The 23,276-nt window shown below is 40.5% G+C and overlaps 1 protein-coding gene across 1 annotated transcript; it reads left to right on the top strand.

Moving 5' to 3' along the window:
• Window positions 1-4,389: 4,389 nt before the first annotated feature.
• On the top strand, window positions 4,390-22,726 carry LOC133572087 (scavenger receptor cysteine-rich domain-containing protein DMBT1-like). The gene is made up of 12 exons (XM_061924774.1): window positions 4,390-4,454; window positions 4,521-4,603; window positions 12,272-13,066; window positions 14,133-14,615; window positions 15,144-15,458; window positions 16,852-17,334; window positions 17,851-18,165; window positions 18,252-18,460; window positions 20,375-20,526; window positions 21,971-22,213; window positions 22,292-22,454; window positions 22,530-22,726. The coding sequence occupies exons 2-12, from the start codon at window positions 4,546-4,548 to the stop codon at window positions 22,632-22,634; spliced, it is 3,321 nt and encodes a 1,106-aa protein (XP_061780758.1). The 5' UTR covers window positions 4,390-4,454; window positions 4,521-4,545; the 3' UTR covers window positions 22,635-22,726.
• The last annotated feature ends 550 nt before the right edge of the window (window positions 22,727-23,276 follow it).

Here is a 23,276-nt window from a genome sequence, read left to right as displayed (position 1 = left end):
ATTCTGTTTTTATTTACCATTTACACAACGTGCCAACTTCACTGGTTTTGGGGTTTGTACATATTTACGAGTTTGCCCCGGTTTTATGTCAAACGTAATATAACATGTAAAATGTCATGGCATGGAAATTCATATAACATTTTACCACAGCCGTATTGCCAGTCCCTTCCTGCCTATCCCTTCTGCATTTGGGCGGCAGGCGGGGTACACCCTTGACAAGTGGCCGCCTCAAGGCAGCATATCAACAAGCATGTATAATAATAATAATAATAATAACTGGGATTTATATAGCGCTTTTCTAAGTACCCAAAGTCGCTTTACATGTAGAACCCATTAATCATTCACACCTGGTGGTGGTAAGCTACTTTCATAGCCACAGCTGCCCTGGGGTAGACTGACGGAAGCGTGGCTGCAATTTGCGCCAACGGCCCCTCCGACCACCACCTATCATTCATCATTCAATTCACCGGTGTGAGTGGCACCGGGGGCAAAGGGTGAAGTGTCCCGCCCAAGGACACAACGGCAGCGATTTTTTTGGATGGTAAGAGGCGGGGAGCGAACCTGCAACCCTCAGGTTTCTGGCACGGTTGCTCTACCCACTTCGCCATGCCGCCCCCGTATAATATTTATTAATGTGCTAAAATGCCTATTTGTCCGTCACATAAGATTGTGTTACGTAAGGGTACTCACCCTCGTCAAGTGCGTACTTTGTGTACTTTCAGCATTGTGCAAGGGAAAATTTACTGTAATAAAACACTTCAAATATTGAATGAACCTTTTTGCTCAAACAAAGCCGTAAGTCAATCATTGACATTTATATCAAAGGTTTCCCGCAAGACTAGAATAAAATATATTAAGAAGGCATATTGCATAAGCACACATGAAGCATATAATGTGTTCATTCAAGTCTCTATGATGATCACTTATTGAACTGTAATCAATCAAAATATACATTGCAACAATTAGGGCTCACCTCAGTATTGGTGACCAAAAGGGTCTCAGTCATTAAAGTGCTAAAAATGAGTCATACATTAATTTTTTTTTTCCACTTTCAACGCTTAAATATCTATAGATCAACTACAGATCTACCCGTTGGCATAGAGTTTACATTTTCTTATGTGTTACCTACCCCCTTTTTGTCAGAGAAAATAACTCTTTTTTTTTTTACGGCAAAACCAGAAAATTAGCAATATTTTTTTACCCCCAAAAAGTGATAGGAGCCTTAAAAATGTAAATATTTCCTATGGCTGCATTACGTTCATTGTTGTTTTTTGTGAACACATATCAGACTAAAAGTCTTAGGTATTAAAAAGGGCCCCACTGATAAAAGTGTTAAAAATAAGTCATACATCAATGAATACTAGAGTACGCCTGAGCGGAACTGAACCGGGTGAGAGGAGTGTGTGGATGATGGGACGGTTCAAATCGGATGAGAAGAAAAACACTGGAAATTCAGGGAAAACCAGGACTTTTGAGAAAGGAAAAATATGTTTTGCGTTCGGGACAAGCGGTAGTAAATGGATGGAAGGATATGGGTAGAGCAGTGTCGGTGGATGGTTGAAATGTCGGAATCGAGTTTAAAAAAGTTGAACAATTTTGAGAAATGTTCCCATTCATTTGAGTGGGAATTTCCTGGAAGTTTGGGAATTTTGCGAATTTTTGAAAATATTGATCCTAGCACATTTGTCCAAGATGATATGAATGGGTCGGTGTTGGAACTTTTCGAATCGGTTGAAAAATGTTGACGTAGTAACACTTCGAATTTAGAAGTGGTATTTTGGAATTCCTGGAATTTGGAAGAAACTGGGAATTTGGAAGAAAAAACTTGTAATGTTGTTGTCCCAAATTTAGAGGAATGTTTTGAAGGTGGAATCGTCAAAAACGGTTGAAAAATGCAGACTTTGAAAACTTTTCAGCAAGAGGGGAAAATAGGGCTTTGGAAAACCGGGAATTCTGGGAATACCTGGAATGTTTTAAAGTTGGAAAACAATAGTTTGCTTGTCCAAGGTGAGTGGAGTGTGTGGGTGGTGAAATCGTTCAAATCGGATGGGAAGAAAAATACTGGAAATTCAGGGAAAACCGGGAATTTTAGGAAAGGGAAAATATGTTTAGCGTTCGATATATGGGTAGAGCAGTTTTGGTGGATGGTTGAAATGTCGGAATCGGATTTAAAAAAGGTGAACAATTTTGAGAAATGTTCCCGTTCATTTGAATTGGGAATTTCCTGTAAGTTTGGGAATTTAGCGAATTTTTGAAAATATCGATTTTAGCACATTTGTCCAAGATGATATGAATGGGTCGGTGTTGGAACTTTTAGAATTGGTTGAAAAATGTTGATGTAGTAACACTTCGAATTTAGAAGTGGTATTTTGGAATGCCTGGAATTTTGAGGAAACCGGAAATTTGGAATAACATTTTTTTAACTTTGTTGTCCCAACCAAGAGGAATGTTTTGAAGGTGGTATGGTCAAAAACGGGAAAACAGGGTTTTGGAAAACCGGGAATTCTGGAAATTCCTGGAATTTTGAGGAAACCGGAAATTTGGAAGAACATTTTTTAATTTTGTTGTCCCAACCAACAGGAATGTTTTGAAGGTGGAAGGGTCAAAAACGGGAAAACAGGATTTTGGAAAACCGGGAATTCTGGAAATTCCTGGAAATTTGAGGAAACCGGAAATTTGGAAGAAAAAACTTTGTAATTGTGTTGTCCCAACCAAGATTAATGTTTTGAAGGTGAAATGGTCAAAAACGGGAAAACAGGATTTTGGAAAACCGGGAATTCTGGAAATTCCTGGAATTTTGAGGAAAACGGAAATTTGGAAGAACTTTTTATTTTATTTTGTTGTCCCAACCAAGAGGAATGTTTTGAAGGTGCAATGGTCAAAAACGAGAAAACAGGGTTTTGGAAAACCGGGAATTCTGGAAATTCCTGGAATTTTGAGGAAAACGGAAATTTGGAAGAACATTTTTTAATTTTGTTGTCCCAACCAAGAGGAATGTTTTGAAGGTGGAATGGTCAAAAACGGGAAAACAGGGTTTTGGAAAACCGGGAATTCTGGAAATTCCTGGAATTTTGAGGAAACCGGAAATTTGGAAGAACATTTTTTTTATTTTGTTGTCCCAACCAAGAGGAATGTTTTGAAGGTGGCATGGTAAAAACGAGAAAACAGGGTTTTGGAAAACCGGGAATTCTGGAAATTCCTGGAATTTTGAGGAAACCGGAAATTTGGAAGAACATTTTTTAAATTTTGTTGTCCCAACCAAGAGGATTTTTTTGAAAGTGGAATGGTCAAAAACGGGAAAACAGGGTTTTGGAAAACCGGGAATTCTGGAAATTCCTGGAATTTTGAGGAAACCGGAAATTTGGAAGAACATTTTTTTAATTTTGTTGTCCCAACCAAGAGGATTTGTTTGAAGGTGGGATGGTCAAAAACGGGAAAACCGGGAATTCTGGAAATTCCTGGAATTTTGAGGAAACCGGAAATTTGGAAGAAAAAACTTTGTAATTTTGTTGTCCCAACCAAGAGGAATGTTTTGAAGGTGGAATGGTCAAAAACGGGAAAACAGGGTTTTGGAAAACCGGGAATTCTGGAAATTCCTGGAATTTTGAGGAAATCGGAAATTTGGAAGAACATTTTTTAAATTTTGTTGTCCCAACCAAGAGGAATGTTTTGAAGGTGGAATGTTAATAAAGGGGAAAACAGGGTTTTGGAAAACCGGGAATTTTGGAAAGTCCTGGAATTTTGAGGAAACTGGAAATTTGGAAGATCATTATTTTAATTTTGTTGTCCCAACCAAGAGGAATGTTTTGAAGGTGGAATGGTCAAAAACAGGAAAACAGGGTTTTGGAAAACGGGGAATTGTGGAAATTCATGGAATTTTTTTAAACTTTGGAGCCTTGAATACGTCAATAATCCATAACAACCTAGATTTTGATTCATTATTATTTTGTAAGCAATGACAGTTAGTATTGTCACTTTTTCATTACATCACACCCGTTTGTTCTTTTATTCCACCTTTTATATATATATTTTTCGTACGAATGTTTTAAAAATCCCCTGCGGGCCGCACTTGGCATACCCCTGCACCACCGCGCCTGATTTGCTGGAGACATGCATGTTTAGCAAGACGTGTTGGGGGAAAAACAGCGTTCCAATATTTCCTGAACAAGCAAAGAACAATTCAAATGTACCGACAAATCTCCAAAGTGTTGCATAATTGTCAGAGACAGTTTGATTTAGAACGTTCTAGAGAGGATCAAGGACACAAAATTGACTTCTGTGTTATCAGTCGACAAATTGCTTTTCATTGTGTTGACTGTTATCTGTGTTTGTTAGAAATTAATATGTAACTTTTCAAATGGTTAACCATCATTTTGTATGGTAACGAGCGCTATAAATTCCCCCAGTCGGTCGTCACCTCGGAACGTCGGCTCCTGGACTTCCTCCTCGTCAAGGTAAGTGGATGGATTCCGTAACAGAAAACGGGGGAAATCTAACGTTGAAATTTAACTTATTCTTAGGTTGTGAAAAGAAAAGAGCTGCAGGATGTTGACAGCTGCGAGCGTCTTCCTGCTCTTCCTGCAGGTCGTGACACGAGCGTCAGGTGAGGTTTTGAGTAAATTGAACATTTTCAGCGGGCTTGTAAGGGGAGAACACGCACACGGGTAGGGGTGTTCAACAAAAAAAAATCAAAAAAAAAATCTGATTTTCAAAATGAATCGTGATTCTTATTTATACGATTCTTAATCGAGTAATAGAAATTTATTTTTTTCCTCAATCTGTCCATCCACTCAGAAAATCATATTATTGATGTAGATCAGGAGTGTCAAACTCATTTTAGCTCAAGAAATTGTGTGCACACGCGGGCCTGACTATTAAAATCATGGCATTAAAATAAAAAAAATAAATACTTTGGCCAAAAAATAGAACAAACACATTCTGTAAATATTACAATAAAAGTGAATGAATGTTTTTAACTGAATAAATGTACACGAGTGTCAGGTGAGGTTTTGAGTAAATTGAACGTTTTCAGCGGGCTTGTAAGAAGAGAACACGCACACGGGTAGGGGTGTTCAACAACCAAAAAATAATAATAATAAAAATAAAAAAATCGATTTTTAAAATGAATCGTGATTCTTATTTATAACGATTCTTAATCGAGTAATAAAAAATGATTTTTTCTCCTCTATCTGTCCATCCACTCAGAAAATCATATTGTTGATGGAGATCCGGGGTGTCAAACTCATTTTAGCTCAGGAAAATCTGTGCACACGCGGGCCTGACTATTTAAATCATGGCGTTAAAATAATAAAATAAGACAACTTCAGATTGTTTTCTTTGTCTTACTTTGGCCAAAAAATAGAACAAACACATTCTGTAAATATTATAATAAAAGTATAGAAAAAAGCGGTACAGTTTCGATCCATGAAGGAAAGAAGAAAGTGAATGAATGTTTTTAACTGAATAAATGTACGTATGCATAACATGCATGACACGAGTGTCAGGTGAGGTTTTGAGTAAATTGAACGTTTTCAGCGGGCTTGTAAGAAGAGAACACGCACACGGGTAGGGGTGTTCAACAACCAAAAAATAATAATAATAAAAATAAAAAAATCGATTTTTAAAATGAATCGTGATTCTTATTTATAACGATTCTTAATCGAGTAATAAAAAATGATTTTTTCTCCTCTATCTGTCCATCCACTCAGAAAATCATATTGTTGATGGAGATCCGGGGTGTCAAACTCATTTTAGCTCAGGAAAATCTGTGCACACGCGGGCCTGACTATTTAAATCATGGCGTTAAAATAATAAAATAAGACAACTTCAGATTGTTTTCTTTGTCTTACTTTGGCCAAAAAATAGAACAAACACATTCTGTAAATATTATAATAAAAGTATAGAAAAAAGCGGTACAGTTTCGATCCATGAAGGAAAGAAGAAAGTGAATGAATGTTTTTAACTGAATAAATGTACGTATGCATAACATGCATGACACGAGTGTCAGGTGAGGTTTTGAGTAAATTGAACGTTTTCAGCGGGCTTGTAAGAGGAGAACACGCACACGGGTAGGGGTGTTCAACAACCAAAAAATAATAATAATAAAAATTAAAAAAACGATTTTTAAAATGAATCGTGATTCTTATTTATAACGATTCTTAATCGAGTAATAAAAAATGTTTTTTTTCCTCAATCTGTCCATCCACTCAGAAAATCATATTGTTGATGTAGATCCGGGGTGTCAAACTCATTTTAGCTCAGGAAAATCTGTGCACACGCGGGCCTGACTATTTAAATCATGGCATTAAAATAATAAAATAAGACAACTTCAGATTGTTTTCTTTGTCTTACTTTGGCCAAAAAATAGAACAAACACATTCTGTAAATATTATAATAAAAATATAGAAAAAAGCGGTACAGTTTAGATCCATGAAGGAAAGAAGAAAGTGAATGAATGTTTTTAACTGAATAAATGTACATATGCATAACAAGCATGACACGAGCGTCAGGTGAGGTTTTGAGCAAATTGAACGTTTTCAGCGGGCTTGTAAGAGGAGAACACGCACACGGGTAGGGGTGTTCAACAACCAAAAAATAATAATAATAAAAATAAAAAAATCGATTTTTAAAATGAATCGTGATTCTTATTTATAACGATTCTTAATCGAGTAATAAAAAAATGATTTTTTCTCCTCAATCTGTCCATCCACTCAGAAAATCATATTGTTGATGTAGATCCGGGGTGTCAAACTCATTTTAGCTCAGGAAAATCTGTGCACACGCGGGCCTGACTATTTAAATCATGGCATTAAAATAATAAAATAAGACAACTTCAGATTGTTTTCTTTGTCTTACTTTGGCCAAAAAATAGAACAAACACATTCTGTAAATATTACAATAAAAGTATAGAAAAAAGCGGTACAGTTAAGATCCATGAAGGAAAGAAGAAAGTGAATGAATGTTTTTAATTGAATAAATGTACATATGCATAACATGCATGACACGAGCGTCAGGTGAGGTTTTGAGTAAATTGAACGTTTTCAGCGGGCTTGTAAGGGGAGAACACGCACACGGTTAGGGGTGTTCAACAACAACAACAAAACAAACAAAAAAAAAAATATATATATATATATCGATTTTTAAAATGAATCGTTATTCTTATTTATAACGATTCTTACTCAATTGAAACAATTGATTTTTTTCCCTCAATCTGTCCGGTCCATCCACCCAGAAAATCCTATTGTTGATGTAGATCCGGGGTGTCAAACTCCTTTTAGCTCAGGAAAATCTGTACCGGACTATTAAAATCATGGCATTAAAATTTATCCTGACTGATCAGGATAAATCAAAACATAGAACAAACATATTCTGCAAATATTACAATAAAAATGTAGAAAAAAGCGGTAAAGTTTAGATCCATGAAGGAAAGAAGAAAGTGAAGGAATGTTTATAACTGAATACATTCACATGTGCGTAAAAATGTGTTTTTTTTTGTATAATTTTATTTAATGAATGAAGTAACGTTTATGACAACCTATTTCCGAAACACAATATAGAATGTGAGATATAACAGGATAATGCATACCTTTATCATTTGTTTTCAAAACGGTTAGAAAAAAGTGGGACCCCAAAAATGTACTGTGGGACCCCATTTGTATGACTTGATGGGTCCCTGGGACCCCATCAAGTATATCACAAATATCATCCTGGGGGGTCAAAAAAATTAATTAATTCGCGGGCCAGATCTGACCCACGGGCCTTGACTTTGACACCTAGGATGTAGATGATCATATTTGCTGAAGTGTGGGAGTACTCCTCTTGTTGTTTTATTTGTACTTTACTTTTTTAAATGTTTGGGTAGAATTTTACTAAACAAAACCAGTTTTCTTTTAAGTAATATGGACATTTATTAGAGTTGCTTATCTATTTCACTGTTATTAGAAAAGTATTGATTTTGAATCGAAAGTCGTTTCGAATTGAATCGTTACCCCCAAGAATCGAATTAAATTGAATTGTGTGGCGCCCAAAGATTCCCCGGCCCTCGTGGTCCATATGGGTACTCAGTTGTAATACACTTTTCCACCACTTGTGGCAATAATGGCAATATCAAACAAACAAGAAGTCTGGAGCTGAAGTCATAGAGGTTTTTAAGCGCAAAAATTATGACTAAAGGGTGAAGCTGTATTTTCATTTGCGCTTACATTTTTTCGACCGTTTATTCAAGAAACATATATATTAGGAGTGTAAAAAAAAATAAAAAAAATTAACGATTCCTAATCGATTAAAAAAAATAAAAAATCAATGTATTTTTTTAAATTAATTATTTATTTTTGTCCTGTTTAGACACTCAGACAAATCATATTGTAGATATTAATGTTCTATTTATTTGTATTTGACTTTATTAAATAAATAGGTAGAATTTTACTAAACAAAACACGGTTTTTGTTTTTCTGGGGGGGTTTAAATGTATTCCGAACATGTAAGCAACTACAAGTGATACCTTGTATAGTTTACACATTTACATTTCCATTTGCAACATGTTTGAAAAGGAGAAGGAAGAAGGAGAGCTTATTTAAGTCAACCCCTTTTTCCGATTCATAGCGGTTTTAGTAGCAGGTGTTCACTTCCTGTCTCCATTCATGGATACAACAAATCTCTTAATAATAGTTAAGTCAGTTATGGGTCACATACGAGATGAATAATATCGCATTTTTAATCAATTTCAAGATGTTCTTCAAAATTATTCTTCCTTGTACTTGGTAAACATTTTTAGCTTGAACAGCCTCTTAAAGCGGATCATATTTAACACATTCCATAATTTAATTGAACGGTTTTAAGTGTTGTACGTGCATACAAATGTTTTAAAATAGATCTCTGTTTAAGTACAATTGACATTTATTAGATCTGATTGTCTATTTTATGGAGGAATGCAGTTAATCACAGAACTAGCACCCAATATTATTAAAAAAAAAAATTGATTTTGAATCGAGAATTGATTCTGAATCGAATCGTAACCCCCAAGAATCGACTCGTAAACAAATAATACGCAACAAACACCATTCCGGTTTCTTAATGCAAAAAATGCCAGCATGCAATTGTGTTCAATCACATGTCGTCTGTAAACACAATTATGAAGTAATTTACTCTATAACTAATAAACGGGGAGTAGAAATAATTTATTATACAAATGTCCGATAATATTGAAATAAATTAAATACGATTTTTTAAATTAATTTTCCTTTATTTAACCAGGTAAAAATCTCTTTTGCAAGAGGGACCTGGCCAAGAGGGCAGCAAAAAGAGGTTTCATACATAAATAGGACAACAGTAGCAAACACACACTACAGTTAAAAGTACAGATTTACTTACAAAAGGGACATAAAAACACGCAATAGGTACAAAAAAAAAAAAGTTCAATAAAAACAAGTACAATGCCCAGTAGAAACAGTTTCTATATCTTTTAAAATGGCCTGAAATTCCCCCAAAGGGATGAGTTCAGGTAGCCTCAGATCCTTTTGTCATTCATTCCATGACCGCAGAGCAGCAAATCGGAAGGCTTTTTTTGACCGAGACTTGTGCTCCAGGAACAAACATGCTAAGTATGTCCTGTGACCTTAAACTGTATGCATAAAACAACATAAATACGGGGGAACCACACCAAGAAGTGATTTATATATAAAATAGAATAAAAAGGACGGGAAAAAGTACAGAACAAAGTACAGTAGAAAGTACAGACCAAATTACAGAACAGAGAACAGAACAAAGTACAAAACAATAACAGAACAAAAAACAGCACAAAGAACAAACAACATACAGAAAAAAGTGCAGAACAATAACCGAACAAGCACAAAGATTGTACAAAGCACAGATCAAAATATAGCCCAAAGTACAAAACAAAGTAGAGAACAGAACAAAAGATGGAAAAAAGTACAGAACAAAGTACAGTAGAAAGTACAGAACAAATAAAACAAAAAAACAGAACAAAGTACATTAGAAAGTACAGTACAAAGAATAGAACAGAACAACAAAGTACAGCAAAAAGAACAGGATAAAATACAGATTAAAGTACAGAACAAAGTACGTTTGTATATAACAGAGAGCAGAACAAAAGACGGAACAAAATACAGAATAATAACAGCATTAAGTACAGAACAAAGGAAATAAAGTACAATAGAAAGTACAGAAAAAGGACAGAACAATAACCGAACAAGAACAAAGTATTGTACAAAGTAAAGAACAAATAATACAAAATACAGACCCAAGTAAAGGAACAGAGTACAGAACAGAACAAAGGACAGAAAAACTACAGAACAATAACAGAACAAAGGACAAACAAAGTACAAAACAATAACAGGACAAAGGACAGACAAAGTACAGAACAATAACAGAAGAAAGGACGAACAAAGTACAGAACAAAGGACAGAAAAAGTACAGAATAATAACAGGACAAAGGACAGACAAAGTACAGAACAATAAAATAACAAAGGACAAACAAAGTACAGAACAGTAACAGAACAAAGTACAGAATAATAACAGAACAAAGGACAGAAAAAGTACAGAATATCAACAGGACAAAGGACAGACAAAGTACAGAACAATAAAAGAACAAAGGACAAACAAAGTACAGAACAAAGTACAGAATAATAACAGAACACAAAGGACAGAAAAAGTACAGAATAACAACAGGACAAAGGACAGACAAAGTACAGAACAATAAAAGAACAAAAGACAAACAAAGTACAGAACAATAACAGAACAAAGTACAGAATAATAACAGAACAAAGGACAGAAAAAGTACAGAATAATAACAACAGGTCAAAGGACAGACAAAGTACAGAACAATAAAAGAACAAAGGAGAAACAAAGTACAGAACAATAAAAGAACAAAGGAGAAACAAAGTACAGAACAATAACAGAACAAAGTACAGAATAATAACAGGACAAAGGACAGAAAAAGTACAGAACAATAAATGAACAAAGGACGAACAAAGTACAGAACAATAACAGAAGAAAGGACTAACAAAGTACAGAACAATAACAGAACAATGGACAAACAAAGTACAGAACAATAACACCTGCACCAGTAATGACCAATAGGGGTGTGAATCTTTGGGCCCTTAACGATTTGATCCGATTCCGATTCCTGGGGAGACGATTCAATTCAGAATCGGTTCTCGATTCAAACAGATTCCCGCAATGTATTATTTCGTATAATAATTATAATGAAACTTTTCCAAAACAGGTTACAAGTTAGAAAGGCTCCTTCTGGTTAAATGGAGACGGCCTACACAATGTCTTTTTAAAAATAGATTTTTATTTAAAAAAAACATTTTTTTTTTAAACAATATTCAAAAATTAGTGATCTATTTAAAAACGGCATTTAAAAGAATTGTGATTTACATGTGAATACATTTTTTGTGCAGCCCTATTGACCAATAGGTCAATTCCGATTCCTGGGGTGACAATTCGATTCTCGCAATGTAATATTTGGTACAATAATCATTACAATTTTTAGGTTAAAAAAAGAGCCTTCTGGTTGCATGGAGATGGCCTAAAATGTATTTTAAAAATGTATTATTTTTTTATTCAAAGATTGTTTCAATTTTTTTATTTTTCAAATCAACAAGGCAATTCAGAACCGGGATGAACAATAATCGCAATTCGGATGACAATCATTTATTTTGTGTGCCCCTATTGGCCAATAGAGGTGTAGAATCTTTGGGCACCCTATGATTATATCCGATTCCGACTCCTGGGATGATTGCTCGATTCAGAATAGATTCTCGATTCAGCACAATTCTCGATTCAAACCGATTCTCGCAATGTATTTTTTGGTATAATAATTATAAGGAAACATTTCCAAAACAGGTTAGATGTTATAAAAGCTCATTTTGGTTGCATGCAGATGGCCTAAAGACGTGTTTAAAAATGGATTCTTATTAAAAAAAATACATATTATGAACGATTACGAATCGGGATGAATAAAAAATTCTGTTTTATTGTGCACCCCTAACAACCAAGTTTTAAAAACATGACGTGTATGACTTTCCGACGATAAAATTGCATTTGTGTCAAAATATTAGGTTATTTTTCAAAGCTAATGTCAATTATGCAAGCAAGTAATTAACTCTGATTAATTATGATTCACCCAAATACAAAAGTGGGATTAACCTGGCTTGGAAAATGAACCGTTTGACCGCGCTAGTATTTGCTACTTGTCGTAGGAAAAACGAAGAATACAAGCAGCAATGAAATATGATGACTTTTCCAGGTTCGGTTGTCTCCAGCTGCGAGGCGTGCCACAATGAAGCAACATGCCAAGAATCACAGCAACGAGGCGACTCCTTCCCTGACATCTCATGTGTCTGCAAAGACGGCTTTGTGGGTGATGGTGCCGCCTGTTACGATACCTCTACCTGCGGCGATGGTTCTTGTTGCCACCCGGGTTATCAGTGGGCGCCTGGCCGCGGCTGCGTGGACGTTGACGAATGCACCCTCTCCGACTCACCGTGCACGGCGCCTTGGGTTTGCCAAAACACGGCAGGCTCCTATGAATGCCTGGCACCTGCTTCGCTCTCCAAATCCGCCATTTCTTCACCGTCCGTCCAGTTCAGATGTGGCGACGCCGCGTGTCCGGTTGGCATGGACTGCCTTGGAAATAACGGGACGAGCTGCGAAGACCCGTGCGAAAGCTACACTGTACTGAACGACACCTGGCGGTCCACAGAAAATGGATTTGACTCTCACAACGTAGCATGTGACAGTAGAGTGGAGTGGCGCGGCTGGTATCGCCTGTTCCTGGGACCAAACGATGCACGTATTCCTGAGGGATGTGTTCCTGGATTCAAGTGTGGAACACATATTACAATGACGCTAAATGAACCTCATCCCACACTGTCTGATGGCATTGTAAGTCGCTCTGTATGCAACACCTGGGCTAGCGATTGCTGCGGTGTCAATAATCAAATACGCATCCATGTCAAGATGTGCTCCAGAGCACATGCTTCCAGCTTCTACGTGTACAAACTTGTCACGTCATCAGTGTGTCACTACGCATACTGTGCAGGTACGTTTCGCTCTGTGAAACCTGAACAAAATGATAGAACATTCTGGTAGAAGGTTTGGAGTTCAGCTTGGTTTTATGCTTCTGTGTCAAAAATATAAATCCAACCTCACATTGTAGGGGCTGTGACTGGTCGGTTTTTAGGACATTCTTTTCTGTGTGGGGGGCGCCTTCTCTTTTATCGGTCAAGCTACATTCCTGTCCTCACATATTCTCAGGGCATTCAGTCGATCGCAAACTGGACTGTTTGGTTTGTCTTAGAAGACGTTTGTTTGGCCTCTCATCCAATTTGCAGACTTAGATTGGTCAGATCAAGGCTTTGATGAACTGATGAAGCCTCTAAATGTCCTCTAAGACAAACCAAGCAGTCCAGTTGCGAGCTATTGAATGCCCTGAGATTACAATGACCTGGGTGAATGAGAACATCCTCACCTATGGTCACAAGCTTTTGGGTTGTGACCGAAAACATGTGGCTGAAATAAGGTTTCTCTTTCGGGTGTCGGGATTCTCCCTTGCCATTCCAGAGGAGCTCAGAGTAAAGCCGCTGCTCCGCCACATCGAGAGGATCCAGATGAGCTGGTTTGAGCATCTGCTCAGGATGCGCCCCGGACACCTCCCTGGGGAAGTGTTCAGGGCACGTCCGACCGGCATGACTCTCTTTCACTAGCGACAAACGACAGTAACAAGCTAAATAGTCGGCGACTGTCATGGTTGTTCACTGACTTGACTCTCTGGAAAATGCAGTGTATGCAGATGTAGCGGTTGTGTACTCTCCTTCCCTCTCTCTGCTGCATTGTGTTTTTTCTACTACTCCGAGGGGGGCACAAACCCAGGTCGGGCAGACTACCGGGCTAAAAGCCCAGGCTATACGCTCGATAGCCAGAACTACTCTTGAAGTTGTTAGGGAGTGAGTGAATGTATACATGGCCCAGCCACACTGGCTAGCCTCCATTACACAGAAGCATAAACCAGATGTTATGAACAAATAGCTTACCACCTGTTGGCACATCTATTTAGGGTCTCATCCCCCAAAAACTGCAATTTTAACTAAATGTTTTTTTGTCCTCAGAGGTAAACGAAGCAGGTTCTTTTACACCAGAACCTGAAGGACCTTCAATGGAACCAACAACTTACACTTACCCAGGGACAAGCAATGCCATGGAAACAACAGAAGCTAACACTTATCCAGAGACAGAGACAACCACTGCTGCCTCAACAACGGTGCCCTCAATAAATGAGGGCGAGGTCCGTCTGGCAAATGGAAGAAACAGCTCCTGCTCCGGTAGAGTGGAGATCTTCCACCGTGGACAGTGGGGAACAGTGTGTGATGATATCTGGGACCTGAAGCATGCCCAGGTGGTGTGTAGACAGTTGGGCTGTGGCAGGGCCCTATCAGCCCCACAGCAAGCCCACTTTGGACAAGGAAGAGGACCCATTTGGTTGGACAATGTCAGATGCAAGGGCAGTGAATCAAAGCTCAGTGAATGTACACACCAAGGGATTGGATCACACAACTGTGGTCACCAAGAAGATGCTGGTGTGGTCTGTGAAGGTAAGAAGATATAAATTACAGACACTGAAATCTTTAGTCTGGACTAGGGATGGGACGATTTATGAAAAAAGCGACGAAGGAGTGGGATGAGGTATGGGGTGCAGTGTGTGTAGTCGTCCAAGGGTGCCTGTTTGTCCATAAGCCTGGAAGTCACTTTGTTCGGCGGCATCATGGAATAGAGTCAACATTCCAGGTGTCTTTGCAAGAGAGATACGGGAGAGGGAGGGGATAAGTCTGCCTTTGTTGAAAGCCCAAAGAAGAAGCATTATTGGGATGTACGGTATTCTGGGCTGTTAAAGAGAACAATGTTCATGGAATCCAACTAAAAACTGAGTCACTGATAATCTATATTTAAACCATAGATTTTGTGAACCGTTCCAACCTGGATCCATGTGGTGTAAGAATGTTAGAAAACTGATGTCAAGACTTAAAAACAATCATCAGATGCAAAGTCTGAAGATTGTACCAATATGTTAGTTCCATAATGTATAGGCAGACATGCATGAGTGATGTGTTTTGTTGTGTCAGCTGCTTCCCCCTTAAGGCTGGTCAACTCTGACAACCGCTGCTCTGGAAGAGTTGAGGTCTACCACAATGGACAGTGGGGGACGGTGTGTGACGACATATGGGACCTCACCAACGCCAAAGTGGCGTGCAGACAGTTGGGCTGTGGCAAGGCTCGGTCGGCACTGCACGGCGCAGCTTTCGGACAAGGCAGAGGACCCATCTGGTTGGATGACGTGCGCTGTTATGGCAATGAAACATCCCTAGTGAGCTGCAAACATCTTGGATTTGGGAGACACAACTGTGTCCACAGGGAGGATGCTGGCGTCATTTGTGAAGGTGGCTTTTATTTATTTATTCGAAAAATATTTTGGCACATTAAACTAAGGAAGGGAAATTGACGGCCTTTTAATACTTTCTTTAAAGTCGGAAACTATAAAACATATATTACGATGATGCTAAATGAACCTCATCCCACACTGTCTGATGGCATTGTAAGTTGCTCTGTATGCAACACCTAGGCTAGCGATTGCTGCGGTGCCAATAATCAAATACGCATCCATGTCAAGATGTGCTCCAGAGCACATGCTTCCAGCTTCTACGTGTACAAACTTGTCACGTCATCAGTGTGTTACTACGCATACTGTGCAGGTACGTTTCGCTGTGTGGAACCTAAACAAAAAAATGATAGAACATTCTGGTAGAAGGTTTGGAGTTCAGCTTGGTTTTATACTTCGGTGTCAAAAAAATAAATCCAACCTCACATTGTAAGGGCTGTGACTGGTCAGCTTTTAGGACATTATTTTCTGTGTGGGGGGCGCCTTCTCCTTTATCGGTCGAGCTACATTCCTGTCCTCACATATTCTCAGGGCATTCAGTCGATCGCATCTGGACTGTTTGGTTTGTCTTCGAAGACGTTTGTTTGGCCTCTCATCCAGTTCGCAGACTTAGATTGGTCAGATCTAGGCTTTGATGAACTGATGAAGCCTCTAAATGTCCTCTAAGACAAACCAAGCTGTCCAGTTGCGAGCTATTGAATGCCCTGAGATTACAATGACCTGGGTGAATGAGAACATCCTCACCTATGGTCACAAGCTTTGAGTTGTGACCGAAAGGACAAAACCATATGTATATGTGGCTGAAATAAGGCTTCTCTTTCGGGTGTCGGGATTCTCCCTAGTCATTCCAGAGGAGCTCAGAGTAAAACCGCTGCTTCGCCACATCGAGAGGAGCCAGATGAGCTGGTTTGAGCATCTGCTCAGGATGCGCCCCGGACACCTCCCCGGGGAAGTGTTCAGGGTACGTCCGACCGATATGACTCTCTTTCACTAGCGACAAACGACAGTAACAAGTTAAATAGTCGGCGACTGTCATGGTTGTTCACTGACTTGACTCTCTGGAAAATGCAGTGTATGCAGATGTAGCGGTTGTGTACTCTCCTTCCCTCTCTCTGCTGCATTGTATTTTTCCTACTACTCCGAGGGGGTCACAAACCCAGGTCGGGCAGACTACCGGGCTAAAAGCCCAGGCTATACGCTCGATAGCCAGAACTACTCTTGAAGTTGTTAGGGAGTGAGTGAATGTACACATGGCCCAGCCACACTGGCTAGCCTCCATTACACAGAAGCATAAACCAGATTTAGGAACAAATAGCTTACCACCTGTTGGCACATCTATTTAGGGTCTCATCCCCTAAAAACTGCAATTTTAACTAAATGTTTTTTATCCTCAGAGGTAAACGAACCAGGTTCTTCTACATCAGAACCTGAAGGAACTTCAATGGAACCAACAATTTACACTCATCCAAGGACAACCAATGCCATGGAAACAACAGAAGCTAACACTTATCCAGAGGCAGAGACGACCACTGCTGCCTCAACAACGGTGCCCTCAATAAATGAGGGCGAGGTCCGTCTGGCAAATGGAAGAAACAGCTCCTGCTCCGGTAGAGTGGAGATCTTCCACCGTGGACAGTGGGGAACAGTGTGTGATGATATCTGGGACCTGAAGCATGCCCAGGTGGTGTGTAGACAGTTGGGCTGTGGCAGGGCCCTATCAGCCCCACAGCAAGCCCACTTTGGACAAGGAAGAGGACCCATTTGGTTGGACAATGTCAGATGCAAGGGCAGTGAATCAAAGCTCAGTGAATGTACACACCAAGGGATTGGATCACACAACTGTGGTCACCAAGAAGATGCTGGTGTGGTCTGTGAAGGTAAGAAGATATAAATTACAGACACTGAAATCTTTAGTCTGGACTAGGGATGGGACGATTTATGAAAAAAGTGACGAAGGAGTGGGATGAGTTATGGCATGCAGTGTGTATAGTAGTCCAAGGGTGCGTGTTTGTCCATAAGCCTGGAAGTCGCTTCGTTCGGCGGCATCATGGAATAGAGTCAACATTCCAAGTGTCTTTGCAAGAGAGATACGGTAGAGGGAGGGGATAAGTTTGCCTTTGTTGAAAGCCCAAAGAAGGAGCATTATTGGGATGTACGGTATTCTGGGCTGTCACTGAATCCAACTAAAAACTGAGTCACTGATAATCTACAGTATAACTAAACCATAGATTTTGTGAACCGTTCCAACCTGGATCCATGTGGTGTAAGAATGTTAGAAAACTGATGTCAAGACTTAAAACAATCATCAGATGCAAAGTCTGAAGATTGTATCAATATGTTAGTTCCATAATGTGTAGGCAGACATGCATGAACGATGTGTTTTGTTGTGTCAGCTGCTTCCCCCTTAAGGCTGGTCAACTCTGACAACCGCTGCTCTGGAAGAGTTGAGGTCTACCACAATGGACAGTGGGGGACGGTGTGTGACGACATATGGGACCTCACCAACGCCAACGTGGCGTGCAGACAGTTGGGCTGTGGCAAGGCTCGGTCGGCACTGCACGGCGCAGCTTTCGGACAAGGCAGAGGACCCATCTGGTTGGATGACGTGCGTTGTTATGGCAATGAAACATCCCTAGTGAGCTGCAAACATCGTGGATTTGGGAGACACAACTGTGTCCACAGGGAGGATGCTGGCGTCATTTGTGAAGGTGGCTTTTATTTATTTATTCAAAAAATATTTTGGCACATTAAACTAAGGAAAGGGAAATTGACGCCCTCATAATACCTTCTTTAGAGTCGGAAACTTCACTCAGTATATCCCGCCTCATCTGCGGCTCTGACAAACTCCAAGTTGGGCTGGATTCAGTTAGCACAACAAGCGCTGGTTATAACCCACTCACTGGCAATCTGGCAGTCCACAACTGTTCCTGGGTCAGAGTGCAAGATGGCATTGTGTGGTACGAAGTCGACGCCCAGGCAGATGCTTGTGGAAACAAACTGGCGGTAAAAACAAACTTATCTATTTGTAAACATGTAAGGATTGGAGTCATCTTAGATCATAAGTGTTGTAGATTGTTATTTATCAGGTTCTGGTCATCAGCAAAGGTGAAATGGGGGCAACTGAACTCTTCTTGACATTTCATTCTGAAAACTTTTTCACTTCTACATTTCAGGTGTGACCATCCTTCATTTATGTCCCTGACATGTCCCCTTGGGGTAGTCGCAATCGGTCAAATGTTGGCCGCACAGTCAGGAGATTGAGGGTTTGAATCTCTACTTGGGCATCTCTGTGGGTAGTTTGCATGTTCTCCCCGTGCGTGCGTTTGTTTTACGCCGCCTTCCTCCCACATTCCAAAAATAGGAACGTTAGTCCAATTAGAGACTGTAAATTGTCCATAGGTACGAATGTCTGCGATTGGTCTCTTACCCAAAATCAGCTGGGTTAGACCCCAGCATACCTGTGATCCTAATGAAGACAAGTACCGTATTTTCCGCACTATAAGGCGCACCTAAAAACCACAAATTTTCTCAAAAGCTAACAGTGCGCCTTATAACCCGGTGCGCTTTATTACGATTCATTTTCATAAAGTTTAGGTCTCGCAACTACGGTAAACAGCCGCCATCTTTTTTCCCCGTAGAAGAAGCGCGCGGTGCATGCTGGGATATGTGACGTTTCATTTCCATTTGTGTGTTTATGTAAAGACCCCAAATGGCTCCTATTAAGTGTGTTGTCTGTCTAATTATAAATAATGCAGACGAGGCGTGTTAACTGAGTTCTCAACGTTTTCTCACAGCGTGCTCATAACCACATTCGAACTCCCAGCATACAACAACGCTTCTCAGGGCTACCGCGCATGCTCGTAACTATCGTTGCATGCTGGGTAGTGTAGTTGTTATATTTGCTAGCTCATAACAGCACATTGAGAGACACGCTTACGCGCTTAATTCAATACTCGCCGTCATTCCGGGTGGATTGACAAAAGACCTCCAGCCGCTAGATATTGGTGTCAACAGGGCATTCGAAGCTAGACTGCTAACTGCGTGGGAACTTCTCAGGGCTACCGCGCATGCTCGTAACTATCGTTGCATGCTGGGTAGTGTAGTTGTTATATTTGCTAGCTCATAACAGCACATTGAGAGACACGCTGACGCGCTTAATTCAATACTCGCCGTCATTCCGGGTGGATTGACAAAAGACCTCCAGCCGCTAGATATTGGTGTCAACAGGGCATTCGAAGCTAGACTGCTAACTGCGTGGGAACAATGGAGGACAGAAGGCGAACACACCTTCACTAAGACGAGGAGGCAGCGCCAGACGACGCCAACATCTGCCAGTGGATCGTAAATTTGCCCAACTTTTCACTTCGGACACCGAAGACGAAGGATTTACGAATGAAGAATAACTTCAGAAAGTAAGCGCTATGTTTATTTTGTGTGTTGTGACATTAACGTTCGAGCAACATTATGTTGCTATTGCTCTGCACTATTTTGAATTTTACTATGTTTGTGATTGCACATTTGCGTACATTTTGGGAGTGAACAGAGTTGTTAGAACGCTGGTTTTTAATATATTATTAAAGTTTGACTGACCTATCTGACTGTTTTTTTGACATTCCCTTTAGCGCAGCGTAGGCGCGGCTTATAGTCCGGGGCGGCTTATTGGTGGACAAAATTATGAAATATGTAATTCATAGAAGGTGCGGCTAATAATCCGGTGCGCCTTATAGTGCGGAAAATACGGTACTAAAGAACATACATGAGAAGCCTTATGAACGATGAAACGTTTTCAACAAACAAGAGTCCAGTTGCCACCATTCAACCCTTGCTGAATCTTTGACCATCTCTTCAACATACATTTATTAATCATCAAGAAAAGACTGTAGTTGATGTTTCAAGTCATGACTATGTGTTTTTCAGACCAACGGCACACATGCCATCTACTCCAACAGTTTATTCGTCTATCCAACAAACAACGCTTCCTTCTCTGTCCCCACAAGTCTTCCGTTCTCATGTGCTTATCCCCTGGACACAGAGAGCAGACTGAACGTGGCCGTCCGACCATCCCTGGCGTGAGTAGCTGTCAGGTTCAAACACAAGCAAGGAATCATGCAGAGACAAAGTTCAATTTGGCTCAATGAGGAGAGACGTTTTTGGGCTGTACTCTAGTTACAGAACCAACCTACGCTCTAAAATCCTGCCCACGTGCTCCTCTATTTATTTGGGAGGTCCCTGGTTACATCACTGAGGCTGCCGCTAAAGGAAGGGGGTAATCTCAGCAGCCGCAGTTAGACACAATATATGACTATTAATGAAATGCAAATGTGCTGACACTCTTGATATCGCCCTGTCTCTGCTCTGTCTGCGTCACGGCACTCGATGTTCGCCCTTGGCAGTCAGCAGGCCGATTCTGGAAACAAACACTGATACGAGACGACTCGCTTTGCACAGATAGAAAAGTACAACTTCAGCACAATTGATAATAACTATTGCAACGGCCTTTAAGCATAAGAGTTGTGTGATAACTTACACATAATTATTCTAACAGTAACCCATTCAAGAATAGGACATTTATGATGGTTTGCAATGATTTTAGTCAATATGTCTACTTAAAATACTTAAAGAGAGCAGTCAGAAAGTTTAGGAGATCCACTTTGGTGTGGTACTGCCAGCTTCATCTGGCCGTGATCTTCAACATTTATTGGATCGGTTCGCAGCAGCAGAGTGTGAAGCGAATGGGATGAAAATCAGCGACTCTTAGTCAGAGTTCATGGTTTTAGCCCGGAAAAAGGGTAGAATGTCAACTCCAGGTTGCGGATGAGGTCCTGCCCCAAGTGGAGGAGTTCAAGTACCTTAGGGTCTCGTTCACGAGTGAAGGAAGAGTGGATCGTCAGAGCGACAGGCGAATCGGTGCGGCGTCTGCAGTGATGCAGACCCTGTACCAATCCGTTGTGGTGAAAAGGGAGCTAAACCAGAAGGCAAAGCTCTCAATTTACCGGTCGATCTACATTCCTATTCTCACCTATGGTCACAAACTTTGGTTTGTGACTGAAAGGACAAAACTGTTGATACAAGCGACCAAAATAGGTTTCGGGGTAAAGCGGCTGCTCCTCCACACCGAGAAGAGCCAGATGAGGTGGCTCCGGCATTTGGTTAGGATGCCCCTCATACGCCTCCCTGGGGAGTTGTTTAGGGCATGTCTGACCGGTAGGAGGCCATGGTGAGGACCTAGGACACGGAGAGATAAATTCTCCCAGCTTGCCTGGGAACGCCTTGGGAGCTGGACAAATTAGCTGGGAGCGGGAAGTCTGGGCTTCTCTGCTGAGGTTGCTGCCCCAGCAACCCAAAAAAGAAAAAAGATAGACGAATGTCTACTTAAAATACATAAATGTGTTGATAGTTTTCTTGTTTACTCTCGGGCTGCAATTTTAGTCATGACATCAAAATGTTAGAATAAGAATAATAATAACGACAAAAGGAACTAGTTTTATGATTTTATGTGTATTTCATTGACAGGGTGGAAGGCGGTATTGTTGGTTTAGGTGCCAAAGCTAGAGCCTCTATGGTCCTGTTCCACGACTCCAACTATACAGAAGCTTATCCATCTGGTACGGTGTACCTTTCAGTGGGCTCACCACTGTATGTCGGGGTCTCGGTGGACAAAAGAGATCCCAGCTTGGCAGTTGTCCTGGAGGACTGCTTCGCCTCTCACTCCTCAAACCCTAACTACTCTGAGCGATACTCCCTCATCCACAATAAGTACGTCTACGCTCAGTTGGGTAAACCAGAGACCGGATGCTTGCTGAACGCCCACTGATAAGTCATTGTCTTCGTCAGGTGTCCCACTGACCGCCAACAAGTGTCTGTGGTTGAGAGCGGCTCATCCCTGCGGGCTCGGTTCTCTGCCCTGTTCTTCCTTCCTCAGGGAGAATACCGAAATGTTTACCTCCACTGCAGCCTCAGCCTGTGCGACCGCAGGGGCTTGTACTCTTGCGCTCCGGTGAGTCACACGTCACATCTCAATTCTGTCTCTGTTATTGTTTCTAATGTTTCGTGACATACTCCCACCGTGTAGTCTTGCACAAGGCGACAACAACGCTCGGTCTCTCACTCCATTCAAACCGAGCCACTGACCATTGGACCAATCACGTACGTATCTCATGAAGGCAGTGGTTTTTAGGCCCCTTTGGAGGAAGACCAGTCGTCGTTCCCCGTGCTTCGCCACACTGTTAACTTCTACAAAATCCTAATAAAGAAAAACTACTTTCATGGCATCTTTGTGAATCAATTTTGGTACATTTTGGCTCAGACCAGGGGTTTGCAAATTTTTTGGACACACCTTATCATTCACAACACAACTGATGGTCCCAACCCCATTTCTGGCGGTATAGCTCGGTTGGTAGAGCGGCCGTGCCAGCAACTTGAGGGTTGCAGGTTCGATCCCCGCATCCGCCATCCTAGTTACTGCCGTTGTGTCCTTGGGCAAGACACTTTACCCACCTGCTCCCAGTGCCACCCACACTGGTTTAAATGTAACTTAGATATTGGGTTTCACTATGTAAAGCGCTTTGAGTCACTAGAGAAAAGCGCTATATAAATATAATTCACTTCACTTCACTTCACTTCTGGCGACTACCTCTTGAAGCTCATCGAGAGAATGCAAAGCAGTAATCAGAGCAAAGGCTAACAAAAAACACTGAAATAACTGAAAACATGTCTTATATTCTCGTTTTTTCAAAATAGCCACCCTTTGCTCCGATTACTGTTTTGCACACACTTGGCATTCTCTCAATGAGCTTCAAGAGGCAAAGTTAAAGTTAAA

Source organism: Nerophis lumbriciformis, linkage group LG29, assembly GCF_033978685.3.
Source record: "Nerophis lumbriciformis linkage group LG29, RoL_Nlum_v2.1, whole genome shotgun sequence".
Taxonomy (NCBI): domain Eukaryota; kingdom Metazoa; phylum Chordata; class Actinopteri; order Syngnathiformes; family Syngnathidae; genus Nerophis; species Nerophis lumbriciformis.
Note: the sequence above shows the minus strand (reverse complement) of the source record. Positions and strands in the feature narration are given on the sequence as shown.

Bases quoted from the DNA above. Each gene is read 5' to 3' on its own strand.
- LOC133572087 (XM_061924774.1), top strand. From the start codon at position 4,546: ATGTTGACAGCTGCGAGCGTCTTCCTGCTCTTCCTGCAGGTCGTGACA. The intron at 18,166-18,251 runs GTGGCTTTTATT...TACCTTCTTTAG, and splicing joins TGCTGGCGTCATTTGTGAAG to AGTCGGAAACTTCACTCAGT. The intron at 22,455-22,529 runs GTGAGTCACACG...CCCACCGTGTAG, and splicing joins GCTTGTACTCTTGCGCTCCG to TCTTGCACAAGGCGACAACA.